General features: G+C 40.9%; 1 protein-coding gene across 12 annotated transcripts in view; it reads left to right on the plus strand.

The window, feature by feature from the left end:
* Positions 1–21,099, plus strand: part of MTUS2 (microtubule associated scaffold protein 2) — a 559,486-nt gene that overhangs the window by 217,587 nt on the left and 320,800 nt on the right. For 8 of the 12 annotated variants that reach the window (XM_070240202.1, XM_070240203.1, XM_070240201.1 and 5 more), the window contains one exon: positions 14,788–14,985. In XM_070240202.1, the coding sequence (XP_070096303.1) occupies positions 14,788–14,985 (198 nt within the window). The remainder of the gene's footprint in view (positions 1–14,787; positions 14,986–21,099) is intronic. The other 4 variants (XM_070240208.1, XM_070240207.1, XM_023621461.2 and 1 more) reach the window with 1 other exon arrangement.

Below are 21,099 nucleotides of genomic sequence, written 5' to 3' on the forward strand. Positions count from 1 at the left end.
TTATAGTGGGTAGATGACTTTATCCTCATTTTTCATGTGAGGAAACAGACTCAGAGAGTTTGAGTCTGGCTTGAGATATGATACACTTCATTGTAATTATATCAGATCCAGATCTTTACTACAATCTTGAAAGGTATTGCATTGTTTGTGTCCTTCTTTTCTCCCGTGGGAGAGTTGCAGCTTTAATACTGAAGAATTTTTTTTTTTTTTTTTACTGTTTCCCAGCGTGAAGGAAACTTGGTAAAAACAGCTGCTGTTTATTCATATTCCTGAGCAAGGTGAGAGAGGAATTGTTTCTCAGCCATTTAAACAGAGCAAACCACCTCTCTACAAAATATCTGTGAAAGAAGAAACTGTTTTTATAAGAAACAGGAAAAACTATAGTAAAATTTTTAAAAAGTAGTTTGGTTCAAATAATGTATTGCCCTGTACGTATAAATATATCAGGAAAAAAATCCACTTCAAATATAAAATTATAAGCAAAAATTGGCCTTGAATAAAAACTCTGAATCATTCTACTTAATGCTTTTGCCTTCGTTTATTTCTTTTCCTCCCACAGCACTGGGTCTCGCCTCTGTCCTGGCCTTGCTCTCTCCTCTTTCTCTTTGGCTGTGGTTATTTATGAACAAATGCCTCTATTCCAGTAGGTTGTAAACCCCACTTGGAGACTACTCTTCTTTGTTTCTGAATTTCCCACAGTACCTTGTAAAAATGGTAGGCATCTGTGAATGCATAATGAATTGGATTAATATACATTTACTTTCTTAAAGTCCTTTTTTTACTGGCTTGGATATCAAGAATGTTGGACAGTGATGGATGGATCTTTATCAATATAAATTGAACCTTAAAAGCACTATGATTTGATTCTAGTTGGTTGAGATAATTCTAGCATTAGAGTCATATTTCAAGGAGAATCAATACAAAAAGGAAAAAAGGCAAAACCAAATATAAGTCTTGAAGTTTCATAAAAATGTGAAGATTTGCATCCTTCAAAGGATTTATCCTTCAAAAGAAAAATAGTATTACTTTGAAAGAGCAACATATCTTTTAAATATTCGATAGCAGCAAAGTCTCTTTTGTTGTTCAAACAGGAATTTTTATCTTTTTGTGTGTGTGTGGCAAAATCTTGCCAGAAGCTAAAGCTTGATAAAAATAAAATAAGTGAGTCCACCTTCAGTGTCTTTGTATGGGATTTGAATATTTGATCCTAGAGTTTTTTCAATGTTTATTAATTTTTGAAGGTATTTTAATTATTTCTCCATTATGCTTATATTCACTTGGAAAGGTCTTTGATCTGCTGTACAAAACATTTCTTTCACCTGGCTGTTAGAAGGGTTTTTGTGGAGGACTCACAATGGCAGACCAAGTTTTCTATTTGACAAAGGCCCTTTGAAAGTGAAGGTACTGATAGAGATCGGGAAAATATCTGTCAGTTTCCTCTAGCTTAGTATAAGCCTGTTACTGAACTGAATACAAGAATTGTTTATTCTTTTTTTAAACTTTTGTTTTAATGCAACAGCTTTATTGATATATAATTCATATATTATATACAATTCACCCTCTTAAAGGATACAGTTCAATGCCTTTTAGTTTATTTACAGACTTGTGCCACCATCACCACAATCAATTCTAGAACATTTTCATGATCCCAAAAGAATGAGACCTGGTACCTATTATCGGACACTCTTCATTTTCCCTCCACTCCAGTCCCTGGCAACCACTAATCTACTTTCTGTCTCTATAGAGTTGCCAATTCTGGACATTTCATATAATGGAAGCATACGGTACGTGGCCTTTGGTCTCTGGCTTCCTTCACTTGCCTTAATGGTTTCAAGGTTCATCCGTATTGTAGCACGTATCAGTACTTCATTCCTTTTTATGGCTGAAAAATGTTGTAGTGTATTGGCATTCCACATTCCGTTTAACCATTCATCAGTTCATGTACATTTACATTGTTTCTACCTCTTGGCTATTATGAATAATGCCACTATGAATGTTCAAGTGCAAATTTTTGTGTGGACATTTGTTTTGATTTTTCTGGGGGATACACCTGGAAGGAGAGCTGCTTGATGATATGGTACCTCTGTATTTCACCTTTGGAGGAACTGCTGGACTGTTTTCCAAAGTGGCTGCACCATTTTACGTTCCCACCAGCAGTGTACGAGGATTCTAATCTCTCCACATCCTCACCAGCACTTGTTAGTATCTGTCTTTTTGATTATAGTTATCCTACAGGATATGAAGGGGTATCTCATTGTATTTTTGATTTGTGTTTTCCTGATGGCTAAAGATGTTATGCATCTTGTCATGTGCTTATTGGCAATCTGTATATTTTCTTTGGAGAAATGTCTATTCAAATCCTTTGCTCATTTTAAAATTTGGTTGTTTTTCTTTCCATTGTTGAGTTGTATAGTTACTTATGCATTTTGGATACTAGACAGTTATCAGATATATAGTTTACAAATATTTTCTCTCATTCTTAGGTGTTTTTTTTTTTTTTTAACTTTCTTGATAGTGTCCTTTGACACAGAAAGCATAAAAGCTTTCGATTTTGATGATATTCAATTTATCTATTTTTTCTTTTGTTGCTATAGCTTTTCATGTCATATATAAAAAATTATTGCCTAGCATGAGGGCATGAAGATTTATATCTATGTTTTCTTCTAAAAGTTTATACCTTTACCACCTACATTGAGATCCTTAATCCATTTTGAGTTGTTTTTAATCTGGCTTGAGGTAGTAGTCTAGCTTCTTCTTATGCATATGTCTATCCAGTTGTCCCAGCACCATTTCTTGAAAAGACTATTCTTTCCCCCATTGAATGATCTTGGCAGCCTTGGCGGGATTCAGTTGACCATAAATGTTGGGTTTATTTCTGGAATCTCAATTCTATTACATTAAACTATGTGTCTGTCCTTATTCTAGTACTCTACTGTCTTGATTACTTTATACTGAATTTTGAAATTGGGAAGTGTGATCCCTCTAACTTTGTTCTTGTTTTTCAAGATTATTTTGATTATTCTCCGTCCTTTGAATTTCCATGTGAATTTTAGGATCAGTTTGTCAGTTTCTGATACATTTTGTCAGGATTTTGATAGAGATTGCATTGCATCTGTAGATCAGTTTTCAGAGTATTACCATCTTAACAATATTAAGGGGCCGGCCTGGTGGTGCAGCGGTTAGGTTCGCGTGTTTCGCTTCTTGGCGGCCTGGGGTTTGCCGGTTTGGATCCCAGGTGCGGATATGGCACCACTTGGCATGCCATGCTGTAGTAGGCGTCCTACATATAAAGTAGAGGAAGATGGGCATGGGATGTTAGCTCAGGGCCAGTCTTCCTCAGCAAAAAGAGGAGGATTGGCAGTAGTTAGCTCAGGGTTAATCTTCCACAAAACAAATGAGAAAACAATATTAAGTATTCTAATCCATGAACACAGAATATCTTTTCATTTATTTGTATCTCCTCTAATTTCTTTCAATAATGTTTTGTAGTTTTCAGACAATAAGTTTTACACTTCTTTTGTTAAATTTATTCCTATTGTAGCCACCGTGAAGAAGTAGATGGACCCATACCCTAGCTTGCTTGGATTCCCATTTAGTAGTAGTAGAATATTCAGGTAACTTGGATTTATAGTAAAGCAAAGTGCAATATTACAGAGCAGCCTTTTCATGAAGTAGCTTTGTAGTCTAAAAGCAGTGCATTTCATATTTTCAGACACTTTGGTATAAGTAAAATAGTACAAGTAAAATGCCTGTACTTTGGTTCTCACATAGTTGGAACTTCACCAGTGAGGTGATTGCATAGATACCTTACACAACTAACTGGAAAACCCTCATTTGCTTCACTTTCCTAGTGGAGATTGATGATACCACACACATACTGCAAGATGGTATGAAAAGCTTTATTATTTTCACAGTTGAGATTTCTTAGGAGAGCAGGACAGGCCTCCCCAGCAGGTCCAAAATGGCTTGAGAGAGAGCAAGGAAAGGTGAATCACTTGGGGTTTCGCTGTAGTAGGGTGCCGGCCAGGGTGCATGTTTGGTAGGCTCTTGCGTAGTTCTGCTTTCCCATGGGCACCAAAGGATGGAGTGCCAGGCTTTCTTATAAGCTTTCCCAGATGTCGGGAGAGGGAGAGCCCTGATGTTTGACTGATGACTAAAATGTACTATATTTCGTTTAACTGAATTTGAACTTGTTTAGTAAGCCATTATGGCGCTCTTTTAGGCTTGCAGCCTGAGGCCAGTAAGGAAGGCGAAAGTTCTGTTGAATGCTTCAAGAGCCCAGTATTGTGGATTCCGAGAAGCAAAATGATTGCCTTGTTCACTATCAGTGATGTTTGGAACTCCAAACATGGATAAGGACTGTCTTTGTGAGGCCTTGTATCGTGGCTAGTAGTAGATGGAGAAACATCTGTGAACTTGATTTATATTTTGGGTCTCTGTGACACAGAGATTCTCACAGGTTTGTTCTTTCTTACTCCAAAAGAGGCGACCTTGAACAGAGAATTGTTGCTGCCGTTGGCTGGATCAGACAGCTAGACTATTGACAGTGGCCCAAGAGCGTAAAAATGTGCAGATGGGACCAACTTTTGAGCAGAACGTCCAGTGTGAGATGACTGTCTGAAGTTTGTCTAATTGGACTGACCCTTGGGTTCCATCTTTTATCAGGGACATCTTGCTTAAGGGATGAAAAGCAGCAGCTCTACAAGCTCTGTCAAGTGTGATGGTGATGGTTCTATCCTTAAAGTGTACAGACTCCCCCTGCTGTTCAAAAGTTGATCTGAAAGGGCTCCCCAGGTGGCCAACGGGTCTGAGAGAGGCGTGACCTCCTCCAGCACTGTGGCATCAGGCAAGGGAGTGAGAACAGGGAGGTCACGCCCTCCCGCAGGTGGGATATGCCAGGAGGCCCAGGTTTGGCTCCATTCTGTACCAAGGAGGCCTCGCTGTCTGTGCTGAGCTTGTGGGATGCCCCTTCTGTAACTTAAGGTATAGTGAGGACCGGGGTCTGGAGGGTCGCAGTTTCAGGGCAGATGAGAGCTTCTCTTTTCAGGAGAGACCAGCCTGAAGTCAGCGGTTGCCACTCTAATATCATATAGTGCAGGGCCAAGGAGGATATTTTCTTGCGTCAGAATCCCATGGGCCACTTATAACCATTATGGGTGGTCTAGAGTCTCCAGGAGGCATACTAAAGCCTCTACAGGGAGGGAGCCTAGTGGTCACAGGGCAGTATGTATTGATTGCAAATGGGACAGATTCTAGAGCCTTTTGTTGGCAAGGACCCCAATGAAGTCGGGCCGATTTGCAAGTAACAGCATAAATGGGCTTAAGTAAAATTTGCATATGGAGAATATTTTGCCTCTTGAACCCAAAAAAGCCTAGAAGGTCCTTGGCTTCTTTTATTATTTTGGATGCTGATAGGATCACTAGCTGTTTCTTGACAGTGTCAGGGCTGGAGTATCCCACAGCTTACCACATAATTTTCAGGAATTTAGCGAAGGTGGCAGGGCCTTGCACTATGCATAGGGCAATGGCTCATCCCTTTTTTGTGAGTAATGTATGTCCTGAATGAGTGTGTCAAATGAAGGTCCTCAGAGGAGGATGTCATCAATGTAGGGTCAGACCTGTGCTCCCAGAGAAGGCTGGATGCAGTCATGATCTAGCCTGAAAAGATCGCCTGTGATGGCAAGGCTGTTGAGGTAGCCGCCATGTAAAGATGTGTTGTGTCCCTTTGGAAGCAAAGGAAAATTGTGACTGAGAGTCTGTCGAAATGGGAACTGAACAGAACATTTTAGCCAAATCTATGATAGCAAAATATTTTCCAGTTTCTGATTGGATGGAGTCTCTAATTTCAATAATATTGAGTCCGGAGGCCTTAATGAGTAGCACAATAGCATTAAGGTTGCATAATCCACTGTGAGGTGTCATTCATTCCAGGTTTAAGGACAGGCCAAATTGGGTTGTTAAGTGGAGAAGCAGTGGTCTTGTATAATGGGTTTCAGTCCTTGTAGGCTCTGTTTTAATTTACATTGAGTCATATTAGCTACTTTACTTGGAGGTATCCATGGGGTCTCATTTTGTCAAGCCAATTTGTATGTGTCAAAAACTGAATTTATTTAAATTTATTAACCATTAAGTGTTCGTGCCCACTGTGGGATGTTTTAGGGCAATGGATGCTATGGCTGGGGAATTTCGTCAAGACGATCATTCTTGTGGTTGAGGTGAAGCATACCTCTGTGTTCTCTATTTTTTGTTCAGTAACTCCCTTATGGTTATAGAATGTTACAGGGGATACATTGTTCAAATTTACTGAGATGCCCAGCTGTAACTGTAGTTTGAGCCCCAGTATTGATTAAGGTCATGAAGGTTTGCCAATTGGTGCATTTAAGCAGATGTTAAACTTAGTTCAGAAGTTCTGTTGTAGAGGTACAAAAGTCAGTGCCCATTTATCTTTTGTTGTAGAAGTTCTTTTAGTGAATTTTGGATTGGGCCTGGCCCCGTGACAGAGTAGTTAAAGTTCCGTGCACTCTGCTCCGGCGGCCTGAGTTTGCAGGTTCGGATCCTGGGTGTGGACCTACTCCACTCATCAACCATGCTGTGGAGACATCCTGCATACAACATATAGGAAGAGTGCAACAGACGTTAGCTCAGGGCTAATCTTCCTCAAGGAAAGAAAAAAAAAATGGATTTACAGTCGGGTCCAACTATGGACATCTATTTCAGTTTTTTGCTGCTTCTCCTGTATCCAGGTTTCTTTCTCTCTCTCTTTTCCCCTCACTCCCTTTCTTTTTTTCCTGTGTTGTTTTTACTGGGAGTGGTCTCTACTCTGCTTATATTTATAAATTTCCTTCAGAGATCCTCAAATCTGGGCTGGAGACCTCCCCTGTGGCAGTGTTACTTTATAGCATTTAAGGACCCTGGGCTGAAGTGGGGTTTGAAGTAACCCCTTTGCTGTGCCACAGAGATGGCTTGGGTGTTTTTCTCTAGAACCCTGAGGATCAGGATTTTTGTTGCAACAGAGGCATAGGCAGCAGCAACAGAGGTGTTTAGGGTCCGGCTGAGACATCTGCTTTTAGGAGTGCAGACCTCAGCACTTCACATAATGACTTTTTGTTTTCTTTTTGTCTTTTTCCCCCCAAATACTTCATTTTTGTGAGTGGCCAGCCAGTGGGCCTGTATTAGCACAGGGCAGTCTTTCCCCTGAGCCTAGCATCAGTCACACCTTCATTCTAAGACATACAGATAGGTGCAGGCTAAGATACCATGAGCCAAGGCTACTTTAAGAAGGACCCCACCCCAATCCCGTATTCTTGTCCTTAAAAACCAATTGGTTATTGAAACTTCCAACTTAGGTCAGGTAAATCTGTAACAGAGGCTCTGCAGGACTCGCTAATGCAGTACAGACCAGCATGACTCAAATCATGAGCTGGCTAGCAAGCAGCAGCTCAAGGGCATGCTCACCCGCAGGCAGCTGAGCCAGTTAGCGTGCAAAGCAAGAAGAAAGAACCCCTGTGTGAAGAAAGAAGGTCACTGTCTCAGTACCCTGGCCATAGCACCTATTGTTGTGGCCACTCTGCAGAGGTAGGATGGACCCCCACCCAAAGTTTGGTTTGGACGTCAAGACTGATGCCATACACAAAGCAGGAGGGTAGGAGGAAGTTTGTCACTTACAAAATATAGGTCTCTGGGGAGAGCAGGGCAGGCCTTTCAGACATGTCTGAAATGGCTTGAGAGAGCAAGGAAAGGACACTGGGTCCGCTTTTTTATTGTTCTTAGGGGGTGGGGCAGGGAGAGGGTTCCCAAGGAAGTGGGCAGGGGCTTGTGTAGTTTGAATCTCCTGCCAGTGTCAAAGGAGGGAGCGTGGGACTTTCTTATCAGCTGTCCTAGATGTGGGAAAGAAGGGGGTGGGGAATTTAGAAGGGTGCGTGAGGTTTGAGACTCGGTAACTGCATATTGAACTGCATTCTGCAAACCTGCTGAACTCATTTGTTAGTTTGCATAGTTTTTAGTAGATTTCATAGTGTTTTCTATACACAAGATCGTGTCATCTACAAATAGAGAAAGCTTTGCTTCTTGTTTCCAATCTGCATGCCTTTTACTTTATTTTCTTGCCTAATTGCCCTGGCTAGAAGCTTCCATAAAATGTTGAGTAGAAGCGGTGAGAGCAGACATCCTTGTCTTGTTCCTGGTCTTTGGGGAAGCATTCAGTCTTTTTCCTTTGAGTATGATGTTAGCTGTGCATTTTTCCTTAGCAGGTTGAGGATATTTTCATTTATTCCTAGTTTGTTAAGTGTTTTATCATGAAGTGCTGTCGGAATTTGTCAAGTGATTTTTCTGCATCTATTGAGATGATCGTGCGGTTTTTCTTTATTCTATTAATATTGTATAGTACATTGATCAATTTCCATCTTAAATCAATCTTTCATTCCTGGGATAAAGCTCGCTTGGTCATGATATGTAATTCTTTTTATATGTGGCTGGTTTCAGTTTGCTGTATTTTGGTGAGAATTTTGCATCTACATGTGATATTGGTCTGTAGTTTTCTTTTCTCATGATATTTTTGTCTGGTTTTGGTATCAAGGTAATACTGGCCTCATAGAACTAGTTTGGAAGTGTTCTTTTTCTTTTTTTGGAATAATTTCTGAAGAATTGGTATAAATTTTTCTTTAAATGCTTGGTAGACTTCACAAGTGAAGATATTTGGTCCTGGGCTTTTCTTTGTGGGAAGTTTTTGGATTACTAATTCAATCTCTTTGTTATAAGTATATTCAGATTTTCTGTTTCTTCTTGAGTCAGTTTTCATACTTTGTCTTTCTGAAATTTGTCTACTTCTCTAGGTTATCTAATTTGTTGAGATACAGTTGTTCATAATATTTCCTTATAATTCTTTTTATTTCTGCAAGATCAGTAGTGATGTCCCCTCTTTCATTCCTGACTTAATTTGAGTCTTCTTTAGTTTTCTTGGTCAGTCTAGCTAAAGGTTTGTCAGCTTTATTGATCTTTCTAAGAAACAGCTTTTGATTTAGTTGATTTCTCTATTGTTTTTCCCTTGGTTTCATTGAATTCTACTCTGATGTTGACTATTTCCTTCCTTCTGCTTGTTTTAGGTTTAGTTTGCTCTTCTTTCTTCAGTGTCTTTAGGTGAAAGTTTACTTTATTGATTTGACATCCTTTTTATTGTAGGCATTTACAGATACAACTTTCTTTCTAAGTACTGCTTTAGTTACTTCCCGTAAGTTTTGGTATGGCGTGTATTCATTTTCTTTTGCTTTTCTTTTATTTTTTTAATTGCAATAACATTGGATTGTAACATTATATAGCTTTCGGATGTACATCATAATATATTTAGAATTCTGTGTAGATTACATCATGTTCACCACCCAAAAACTGATTGTAGTCCATCCCCTCACATGTGAGCCCAATCACCCCTTTTGCCCTCCCTCCTTTCCCCCATGGTAACCACCAATCCAATCTCTGTTGCTATGTGTTTGTTTGTTGTTGTTTTTATCTTCTACTTGTGAGTGAGATCATACGGTATTTGACTTTCTCCCTCTGACTTATTTCACACAGCATAATACCCTCAAGGTCCATCCATGATGTCACAAATGGCCGGATTTCATCATTTCTTATGGCTGAGTAGTATTCCATTGTGTATAACTACCACATCTTCTTTATCCATTTGTCCCTTGATGGGCACCTAGGTTGCTTCCATGTCTTGGCTATTGTGCATAATGCTGCAGTGAACATAGGGGTGCAAGTATCTTTATGCCTTTGCATTTTGAAGTTCTTTGGATAAATACCCAGCAGTGGGATAGCTGGATCATATGGGAGATCTAGTCTTAATTTTTTGAGGATACTCCATACTGCTTTCCATAGTGGCTGCATCAGTTTGCACTCTCACCAGCAGTGTACGAGGCTTTCCTTCTCCCAACATCTTCTCCAACATTTGTTGTTTCCTGTCTTGTTAATTATAGCCATTCTGACTAGAGTGAGGTGATACCTCATGGTAGTTTTGATTTGCATTTCCCTGATAGCTAATGATGTTGAGCATCTTTTCATATGCCTGTTGGCAATCTGTATATCTTCTTTGGAGAAATCTCTGTTCAGATCTTTGGCCTATTTTTTAATTGGATTGTAGGTTTTTTTGTTGTTGAGATGTATGAGTTCTTTGTATATTTCGGATATTAACCCTTTATCTGATATATGGTTTGCAAATATACACAATAGCCAAGACTTGGAAGCAACCTAGGTGCCCATCAAGGCACGAATAGATAAAGAAGATGTGGTATATATACACAATGGAATACTACTCAGCCGTAAATTGCTCCACAGTCTGATCCAATTAAATTCAGGCCTCTTTTCAGGGGTGAAAGCCATTCTTTGAGGTTATTCTGACCCCTGGAAGGCTCTTCTTAGCTCTTTCACTGGTTCTCTTTGGTAAACTAGCTTACCTACAGTTTATCTTCTTGCTCTCATGGAGCTACTAGCCTCTTCTTTATTGCTTACCATCAAAAATCTCCATTGTTTTCAGGGCTGGTCCCATGCATAGTGGTTAAGTTTGGTGTGCTCCACTTTGGCCACCTGGGTTCACAGGTTTGGATCCTGGGTGTGGACGTACATCACTTGTCAGCCATGGGCTGCAACCCACATATGAAATAGTGGGAGATTGACACATATGTTAGCTCAGGGCTAATTTTCCTCAAGCGAAAAAAGAAAAGAGGAAGATTGGCAACAGATGTTAACCCAAGGTAAATCTTCCTCAGGAAAAAAAAAAATCCATTGTTTTCAAGAGTGCCCTTATGCTTGAACTTCTCCCTCACTGTATTCCAAATAAAGTCAGTTTCTTTGTAGAGTGCTTCAGCAATCTTTGTTCTTATGGCCTGTGTCTACCCTTGGGCAAAATCTCTTAGTTAGGGTTCTGCTGGGGCGGGGGTGGGGGGGGTGGAGGTGGGACAATGGTCTGTTTCTTTTGGGGTGACATTCCTGATTTACAAGTGGGTGTTAGGCAGGGACAGTAGCTTCTAGTTTTCTCTTTTGCTTCTCCTGGTATTGAAACTATAGTCTACAAGTGAGCCAGGACAACAGTGATCAGGGTCCCAGTATTTTTGACTTGCTGTGCCTGGGGTAGTACCTTTGCTTTGCTTTGCTTTCTTTCTTGAGGCTGCCTGAAAGAAGGGTCCCCTGACCTCTAGGCCACACTTGCATGTAATTTAGCCTCTGCAACATAGACCTGGGGGGAAGAGATGGGCATGGGGATGGGAAGTGATGGTGGCCTGCCTCTCTGAGTGAGGTACTGTAGCTCTTAGCTAGGGGGAGAGGAGATCCGTCATCTTAGCCGTACCCCCCCGAGAATGGAGCTTTCGTCATGCTGACATGGATGGGGGCGGGGAAGGAAGGAAGTGAGTCGTGGCTCAAGTGCCATTCACTCTCAGTGTTCTTAGGAGATTTAGTTGATTTTCTTATATAAAGTTTTCTTTATTTGCTATATGCTCTTAGGACAATTTCCAGAGACTTTAAAAGATTGTTGTTTTTTAAAAATAATTTTCACCAATTATGTTGTTTCCCTGGACAAAGTATCCATGGAGCTCCTCATGCCACCATTGTGGAAGTTCCCTCTCTTACGTGTCTCCTCAGTTTTATTATAATATTAATTGCTATCATTTATTTATTGAGGGATTACTAAGCACCTCGATACATTATTTCTGTCAAAGTCTGTATTCTTGAATAGTCCAGGGACACTAAATACTTGAAAAAATATATTGCTCTGACATGTTGGACTTGTTTGAAAAGTAGTAAGGCCTGCATATTTTTATAATTGTCCTTTTTTTTTTTTTTTTGAGGAAGGTTAGCCCTGAGCTAACATCTGCTGCCAACTCTCCTCTTTTTGCTGAGGAAGACTGGCCCTGAGCTAACATCCATGCCCATCTTCCTCTACTTTATATGTGGGATGCCTACCACAGCATGGTGTGCCAAGCAGTGTCATGTCCGCACCCAGGATCTGAACCGGTGAACCCTAGGCTGCCGAAGCAGAACTTGTGCACTTAACTGCTGTGCCACTGGGCCGGCCCCTATAATTAAGTCCTTTTTATAAGAAACTAAGAATAAATTAAGGCATATTCAATCAGAGCAACTGAATGTAATCATTTCACAGCGTGAGTTGATATCGTCTGTTGAAGTTTTCAAAGTACGGGCCAGGGACTACCTGAATAGGAATCACTTGGGTGCTCGTTTAAAAAGCAGAGTTTTGAGCTCCCCTTCAGACTAGTTCTCATGCAGAGGCTAGTGGAGGTATTCAACTCATACAGTGGCCTAAGTTAATGTAGTGCAGACCTGGCTAATGCAGACTTCCACTAAACTTGATTGAATAATAACTTGTCAAAACCACTGTGCTAGGAACTGGTGGTGTATAAAGAGTAAGACCTGCTCTTCCAAACCCTGAAGGTGTGTATGCTATTCGTGAGATTGGTCTGGTGGAAGGAGAGACCGTGGTATAGTAACTTGATATATAGTATGTTACATTAAATTATATACACAGAGTTGGGGCAAGCATACTTCAAGTAGCCTAAAGACACACACACACACACACACACGCACACACATACATGCACACACACAATGTGTGCCTTTATTAAAAGGAAAAGCTGGATTAAGGGAAAGTGAAAGCTAAAAAATCATTTAGAGACCAACTTCCTGTGTACTTGGAGTCTTGTGTTGTCGATTCTCCTCTCTCCACATGTTCAACTGCCACCTTTCTACTGATGGACAGTGATTGAATTTAGGTAAGGGTAGAACAGGATAAATATCTCTGACCATTTTCAGTGGCTTGATTGCCTTATGTAATGGTTTAATAAACGTAGTTTTCATACTTAAATAAATATTAAATGAATGAACCTGTGTGCCAAGGTGGTCTGTTAGGAATTCTGACTTTTCCTTCCTTCCCAAATATGGGTTTGTTTTCTAGGAAAAATATTCATATTCTTATTACTTGATCTTATATAATCTTAAGTCAATTATTGATTAACTGGGTTAGGAAGGAAGTTATATATAACTGAAAATAGTATCAAAATGTGTTCACTTATTGTTGAAATCACATCTGATTTTTGGCAACTCTTTTACTGTTTTATAGGCATCACCCAAAATTGATTTGGCATAAACTTATTGTGAAAATAATATCTGATATGTGGGGACAATTTCATTTTCTGGGGATATCATCTAAAAGTAGGCACAGTAATATTACAACAACAACTTAAAGGCATTGAACATGACATTTAATTGCTGATATAGAGGGACCGTTACTACTTATTAACCAGTGACTATTTCTTCTTTGTCTTATTTGAGCATTTCTTCCAAGCATTAGGACAGACCTGAGTTGGGCACATTTGCAGCCCCCGCTCTGTGTTCCCTCTTCCTTCTGCACTCACCTGATTCTTCCCCCTCTGAGTCCTGGCCCAGGAGCCAGGAAACTGTGGATGTTCAGATTCCCCCTTCACCTGGACACGCAGCTGGGCACAACTTCACTCTTAAGGGGAGCTGCTCCTAGAGAAAGAGGCACCATAGGCCCAGCCTGGCATCTGTCGGTTCTCTTTATATTTCCACACATAGACACTTTCTAATATACAAATTCTTCATTGATTTTTAGACTGAATTTTTTACAAATGGCCCATTTTTTAAAATTATTAATCTGCAACCTGGTTAATCTTCTAGTAAATAATAAAGAATTGGCTACAGCGTAAGAACACTGTTGAAGGATCTGCATTTAAGCAGTCATGGTAAATGTGGCTGCAGTGAAAGCTGTTGAGTGGCTTGACTAGAACAATTATACAGAATACTAGGATGCTTGGCCCTTTTTCCTTTTACATTTCGTATTAAAGAGCATTTGTGTGCTGATAACATTCTGGTTCTATCTGGTATCGAGAGACCTCTCGTAGTGTTGGGATGATCATCCCCGTGGCTATGGCTGGAGTCCAGCTCAGACATAGTGGCACTGAGATGATGGATTCATAGCATGATGTTTTATTATTTCAAAATTAGCTGGCTTTGCACATATCTGGGAACTAATTTTGAAGTTTGCACTAACCTGGAGACAGATAATGGAAAAAGGAGAAAAGAAACCTGGCATTATTTGAGCACCTATCAAGTTCTGTGTTACAGGCAGTAATACTTACACTAAATCTGGGAGGCCCGTTTTATCCTCCCTGTTCCTTTCCTGGGAGGCAGCTGTGGTTCTGAGGGCCCAAGGTTACACAGCTAGTGATTGGTAGAGACGAGATTTAGCCTGGCCAGCTCCACAGTCTGTGCTCTTTCCACTCATTCCTACAACCAACCAAAGGTTAGTAAATGATTCTTTGTACCTGATTCTATGACTTATCACATACTGGTTATAACTGCTAATGAATATTTCCATAAGGGTTCTTTGCTCATTGTATGTCAGACTTCAAGGTGTGTCTCAACTTCACAATTTTAGGGTAATGTGCAACAGTAAGCGTTTCTCATTCCATTCAGCTTCCTGAGCACTTTATAACTTTCTTTGTGGCCATATAATAGGGTTGGTTGTCTGTCCTTGTCTCATTGGCCTGCTGCCTCTCCTCCTATTGCAGTTCTCTGAAGCACCCGGCCCCCAGTGAGGGGCCTTTCTCCCAAAGATGTATTTGTGAACGTGCTGAATTGGACGCTGCAAGATTAATTGTGGTCTGTTTATGATAGAGCTGGATTAGTATTCACAATCTGTGTATTCTTTATCTTGCTGTCAACTGAGAATATATAAATCTATTTTTTGGTTTGGGTTCATTTTAGCAGATTTGAAGAAAGCCTCCAGTTCAAATGCTGCAAAATCCAATCTACCCAAATCTGGCCTGCGTCCTCCCGGGTACTCGCGTCTTCCGGCAGCCAAGCTGGCGGCGTTTGGCTTCGTGCGGAGCTCCAGCGTGTCCTCGGTCTCCAGCACCCAGTCGGCGGACAGCGCGCAGCCCGAGCAGAGCCGCGTGGCCAACCGTAAGCGGGGCGAGCGGGGTGGGTGGAGGTGGAGGTGGAGGTGGGGTGGGGTGGGGTGGGGTGGGGGTGGGGGTAGGGGGGCCCGCCCGCGCTGCTGAGGGAAGATGCCCTCGGGCGAGCAGAAGGTGAACAGCAAGTGGGTGTTACAGTGTTTCATTTTATTGGCGTAATAAGCTAAGACTGGAGGTTGACTACCTTAATCTACCATTGTTGGGACTTTAAAAAATAATCTACTGAAGACAAAAAGCCTATTTGGCACTCTCGTTTTCTCAGTTATGGGGAGTTAATGTGGCAGAAAAAGACTTTTGAGTTACTCTTAAATCTAGAAAATGGCTTATCCAGGCACTGATTCCAGGAGCCCTTTGCTTTGCAGTTTCTAAGTAAGAAGGCAAAGAAAGATCCAAAATAGGTGTTACCACGTTGTGCTGTCATGAAACATATTAGATGTTAAATATTAGTGGAAAGAATCATTTCTGTCACCTCCGATTACCTGTCATTCCTCCATATTGGTGGAGCATTTGGCTGAATTTCTACAAGATCACTAAACGATGTTAGAAATAGGAAAGCATGGCTGAGCTTCTTCAAGTCTGTGCCCAGAAAAGTCCCATTAGGTGAGATGATGCCACTTGAGGCTGGTTCCTGAGACCGATGTTGTAAACTGTAAAGAGTGAATTAAAGCCTCGAGCAAGTCACAGCAGCCACTGTCCCCAGGGAAGATCTGGAGGCTGCCCCATTAGGTTAAGCCTTTGATGACCAAACCCCATCTCAGCCTGGTCAACTTCAAAGTCATTGTTATTGGATCTGAAGCCATGACATCTCAGATGTTGGTTTGCAAGAATTTGCCAGGGGCCAGGAAAGTCTTAGGGGTTTTCTGTGGAGAGCTGTTTTGAAGGGATTATAGTAGTTGAATCAAGCTGGAGTAATGAGAGAGGGAGAGGGGGAGAGAGAGAGAGAGCGAGAGGAGTGGGAAGGGAAGAGAGATTGAGAATGAGATTGATTTTATATTGTTTTTTCAACTGCCTTTCTCCAAGCTTCTTCTTTCTCTGTCTTTTCTTGGGTTTACAGAGATGATGTGTGGAACACTTGTACCTTTACAGTTCTAAATTTTGGTCTACCTAGTTATTCCTATAAGTAATGCCTTTCATTTTCTGTTCTCTTGATGTGTTTGTAAGCAGTTTCTGAGAGATTCTGTGCTCGCTTGGTTTCCTGAAGGTGATGTGTCTGAGCCCTGCTTTCATGCAGGCTTCATTGTAGGAGTATCACTGTAATTAGGGACATATCATGGCACAGGAGATGTCTCAAAGTCTGAAATGCGAATATAATAAAGAACTATTTGCACATGTGTAACTCGTATTTTTGGATATGAATGTGTATATTAACAGTCTGAAGATATTTAAATATAGGAGCAACTATTTGTCATCATTTTTAGTAGTAAAATTCCCAGTGGCATATTTCTCTTTTAGAGGAAGCATATGTGCTAAAAAAATCTCATATGGTCCAGTATATTTCTTTCTAAGCAAGAAGTTAGGATTTTGATTTCTTACAGAAAAAAAATTAACCTCAGGGTGAATTGACCTATGTCCCCATGGCAGCAGCTTTTGCTAAAAGAGAGCCGACAGGTGTGGACAGAATAATTCCAGGTGTGCTTAGGGCTTTTGTTCTCACCTCTGCTTCAAAGAGTACTGGATAGGGACCCCCCGAGGACCCAGGGAGACAAGAGCTGTTATGTGCCAGAATATAACTCCTTCTTTAAAGACTTCATATTAAAAGCAATATTTACTCTATTCAGAATTGTTTTCTATTTTGAAAGAAAGGGTGTTAGAATCAGTTTGTAATTAGTCACCTAACTTTATGTAAGATTTGTACTTCAGTAAACCACAGAAAACTTTGCACGTCTTTGAATTGATGTCTTAGTATCATTAATCCTTATACTTGTTATTAAATTTAATGTCAAGAAAAATTTTGTTTCTGTTCTTTAGTGGAGAGACGATGCTTTGATGACAACGATCGAGTAAAATATGAAGCTCTTGTAAGAGCCAGGTCCTTAGATCAGATCCTGGGAGCAGAGCTCTGCTGGCTTAGCTCATAGGAACAGCTAACACAGTATCAGAGCTGGCTCTCTTTTCCTTCTTGGAACATTGGTCTTTCCTCAGACACCATTTTCACTTAGGATTCATTGTGGGAATACCACTGAAATTAGAGATTACATCGTGGCACAGGAGATGACTCAAAATCTGAAACATAACATAGAAAGGAACTATTGGCAAATCTGTAGTTCATATTTTTCGATACTCATGTGCCTGTAAACAGTCTGAACAGTGTCCTCAGTGACCGTGGCGTCCTGTATTCAGGACACTTTTAAGTGATGCATTATGAACTTATTAGTGTTTCTTGGGCTGCCCTGGCTCAGTTGCAACTCTTGCTGTGCTGTTTTCCTGGGTCCTGAGGGGCAAGTGGTGATGAGTGTGGAGAGGAGAGGCCTGTGGGCCCCCTGATCTGTGCAGAATCTGTCCTCCACCTGGGCTCAGGCTCCGTGCCATTAGTTCAGCCCCACTGGGCAGGGGCCTCGGTGTGTCTTTTTACGTTTTCCACAACGTTTGGGCAAACGGAGCAGACACAGGGAAATGAATTCTCTCTATCCATCCTGAGGACTTGAGGGTATCTTAGCATCGAGTCTACCTCCTCATTTTACAGCTGAGCAAACTGGGATCAGAATGACTTGCTCCCGGCTCAGGATTAAGGTTCTTTTTCCTTCTATTTACTTCTTAAAGCTGCCAAAGTGGTGAAGACACGCCCATGATTTAGTCTTTTCTTTCTAATAGTAAAGCAAATCTTGGAGTCAGAGTAGCTTTGAGAAGGCCCCTCAGGCCAAACCCACCTCTCCCTGCTCCTTTCCGGGTTGTCACCTGACCTGTGTGAACACTTGAAGTGATGGGGAGCATTCCATCTTGTGAAAAAGCTGGCTCTGAGGCAGGCCGCTCTCATTGTCAGCCAGTGCTCCACGTGGGTTCAGGCTGCCTCCGTGTAATTTCCGATTAGTGGCTCAGTTCCTCTGGATTAACACACAAACTTTCTCTTCATTGTGCTGCAGGAGACAGCCTTTGGCAGCTCCCTTCACTCCTTTGCAGGTTCATCATGTGAAGATTATGAAGTTGGCCCATTAGAACCTCAAATAAAACTTCAAATTACACTAGCTAGTGACCCACAGCTTTTGTAAGATTTAAATTGAGTGGGGCGGGGGTGGGGGTGGGGAGTAATTCTCTAACTTAAGACAAATTTAAACTTAAAATCATAGTATTTGAGCAGGTTTGACCCAGTGTGTAGCTCATAATTTTTTTTATAGTTTTCAGAGAAGGAAAAAGCCCTCCAATATGCTTTAGGCAAGAGAAATTTAGAGAAGAACCATTACTGTAGTATTGAATGTTGGTAACCTACTGTAGCCTAAGGTGTAGCTAGTTGTCAGATTTCTTACTAGTTAGATGGAGACTTGATTTTCCCAGTGGGCGAGTAGGTGTAATTTAAAGTTAAAACCTTTGGGGGGGTGTGTGTGGGAAAAATAGGAAGGCTTAGGGTTTCATGAATTAATCCTTAATGAAAATGAATCATATCACCCAAGGATAGAATGATTTATGTAGAGGATCGTATCTCATTGTGTATTCTGAGTAGCATCTAACATGTTGGGTGCTCAAGAAACAGGAAATATCTATCAGAAAAGAATATGCAGAAGATGGCGTTTGCATCTGTCCTTTTCAATTTCTCCTCCTCTTCCTCTCTTCACAGATACTATCACACTTTCTCTATGGGATGAGCTAAGACCAGAAATCTTGAGACAAAGAATTTGAAAGAAATACAAAAGAGAAATGAAGGGTTTCTTTTCTTGGTGCAGAAAAGTAGTAGAATGTTTGGGAAAGTAGGGATTGTAGGGGAGGAAGACATTTCCTCTACCCGCTCTGGGTCCTTCTGGCTGGAGAACGAATTAAATTCACATGAGACAGAATAACAGGAGAAAACTAAACAAAGTTTTATAACATGTATACATGGGAGAGGCTCAGGCAAACTGAGCAACTTGCCAGAATGGCTGAAGCCACCACCTTAAATATCATCTTCAGCTAAAGGCAAAGGAGGATGTTGGGGGAGGTTACCAGACAAATACAGTAAACAAGAGTAAGATTATTATGCAGATTTAAGTCCTTGCCTTCCACATTGATTAAAAGTTTCTAGAGATAAGGTCTTCCCCTTCTTCCTGGTACAGAGAGGGAGACACCTTTACAGATGGAGATTTCCTTTACAAATGTAAATGTCTCTTACAAAGGGTAAGTAAATTCTACTTTTCAGAGTTTCTTTCCTGTCTGCAGTTTTTTAAAAAGTAACCAGCCCAAAATAATGCTCATGCCAAAGAGACATATCTTGGGGTGGCCAATTCCAGTCCCTCACAGGATCTAGTTGAGGAGGTGAAGAGAGAGGCTGACATTTGTATAAATAATCATGACACAAGGATATATATGTGCCCACAGTTTTAAAAATGATACAAAGTTGGATAGAAGTTCATGAGTTGGGGTGGAGGCTTAATTTCTGAGTAGAGTGATCAGGGAGTTTCTCAGAGGTGGTTGTAAGCTGGGCAATATTTTGGAAGGTGGAGATGGGCTCTTGGAGATCTTTTGAGGGGAGTTGTTGGTGCATCCAGAAAACCTTCTGAATCTGAGGGGTTGCCATTTCTGTGCAGCTTGCCAGTTCATCATGGCGTTGTCTGTCTCCTGTATTCTGAGGCTCATGTGTTTGGGCTCCCCAGGTTTGTTCTCAGAAGGCATCTATTCCAGTTTTTCAGTCATCTTATCCACAGTTTCAGCTCTTAGCACTTCGGACACAATACTGCATCCATATCTCTAGTCTCAACCTCTCTCTAGAATTACTCATCTACATTTCAAATGGCCTTCCAGATATCTCCAATTGGGTGACTCAAGTCACCTCAAACTGAACATCTCCCAAAAGTGAATCTTTCATTATCTTTTGAAAATCAGTACCTTCTCTCAAAGTTACTCTATCTTTTAATAATATCTGTGATCTCCTGGCTACTGAGGCTGGAAACTTTAGAGTCAACATTACCTCTCACCTTCTTTTCACCTTCTTTTGCATTCAATATCAAATCTGATCAATTCTTTCTCTCTCTTATTTGCTCCTGCCCCCTCTTCTCTCCTCATCATTTTAGTTTAAATCGATGATACCTCTCACCTAAACTATTCCTAGTTCATCTTCACTCTCTAATCCACCAGCGACGTGGTCCTAGATAATTTTCCTTTTCACTTTGTTTTGATTGCTCCATGACACCCCTGGGCTTGCTTCAGCTGGTTGCCAGAGGTTCCAGATCTTCCATGACCTGCCCAGCCCTCTTCTCCTTTCCCACATGCCATCCCCTGACATGTATCCTCAGTTAGCCAACCAGAATTACTCACCTTTTTCTCTGAGGACTTTGTGCTTTCCTGTCTTTGGGTCTTTGTTTGAACCATTCGTCTCTGGAGTGCTCTCTCCTCCCCGCCCCCTCATCTCTCTGTAGATTCTCATTTTCAAGTGCCCTTCAGATACTTCCTCTAAAAAGCCTTCCGTCATCTGTGAACTCAAAGTGATCTTTTCTCCCAGGAACTCTTACAGTCCCTTGCTTATATCACTTTTGTGGATTATCACATGCCATCTTGTTGTAATTATTTGTTTCTATGTCTTGTCTCCCCTATGGACTGTAAGCTCTTTGAGGGTGAGGGTTATGTCTCTTAATAATTTCAGTATCCCTCACACTACCTCGAATGGCCTTTACGCTAGTAGAATTTCAAGAGAAATTCTCTCCCAATGAAAACATTTTCTCTTATGTAAGAGTATGAAACAAGAGAGACCTTTGAGAGAGTAACTTTCAGAAGTGTTTTGTGTGGGGAAACATTTTCACTTTATCAAGACTGTCACAGGTCTTGATAGTTGGTAAAGTTCATCATTGTGGTTTTCACAATTTTCTTTTCTTTTTTTTTTTTTTAAGATTTTTTATTTTTCCTTTTTCTCCCCAAAGCCCCCTGGTACATAGTTGTGTATTTTTAGTTGTGGGTCCTTCCAGTTGTGCTATGTGGGATGCCG

The sequence above is a fragment of the Equus caballus genome, chromosome 17, assembly GCF_041296265.1.
Source record: "Equus caballus isolate H_3958 breed thoroughbred chromosome 17, TB-T2T, whole genome shotgun sequence".
Lineage (NCBI taxonomy): Eukaryota > Metazoa > Chordata > Mammalia > Perissodactyla > Equidae > Equus > Equus caballus.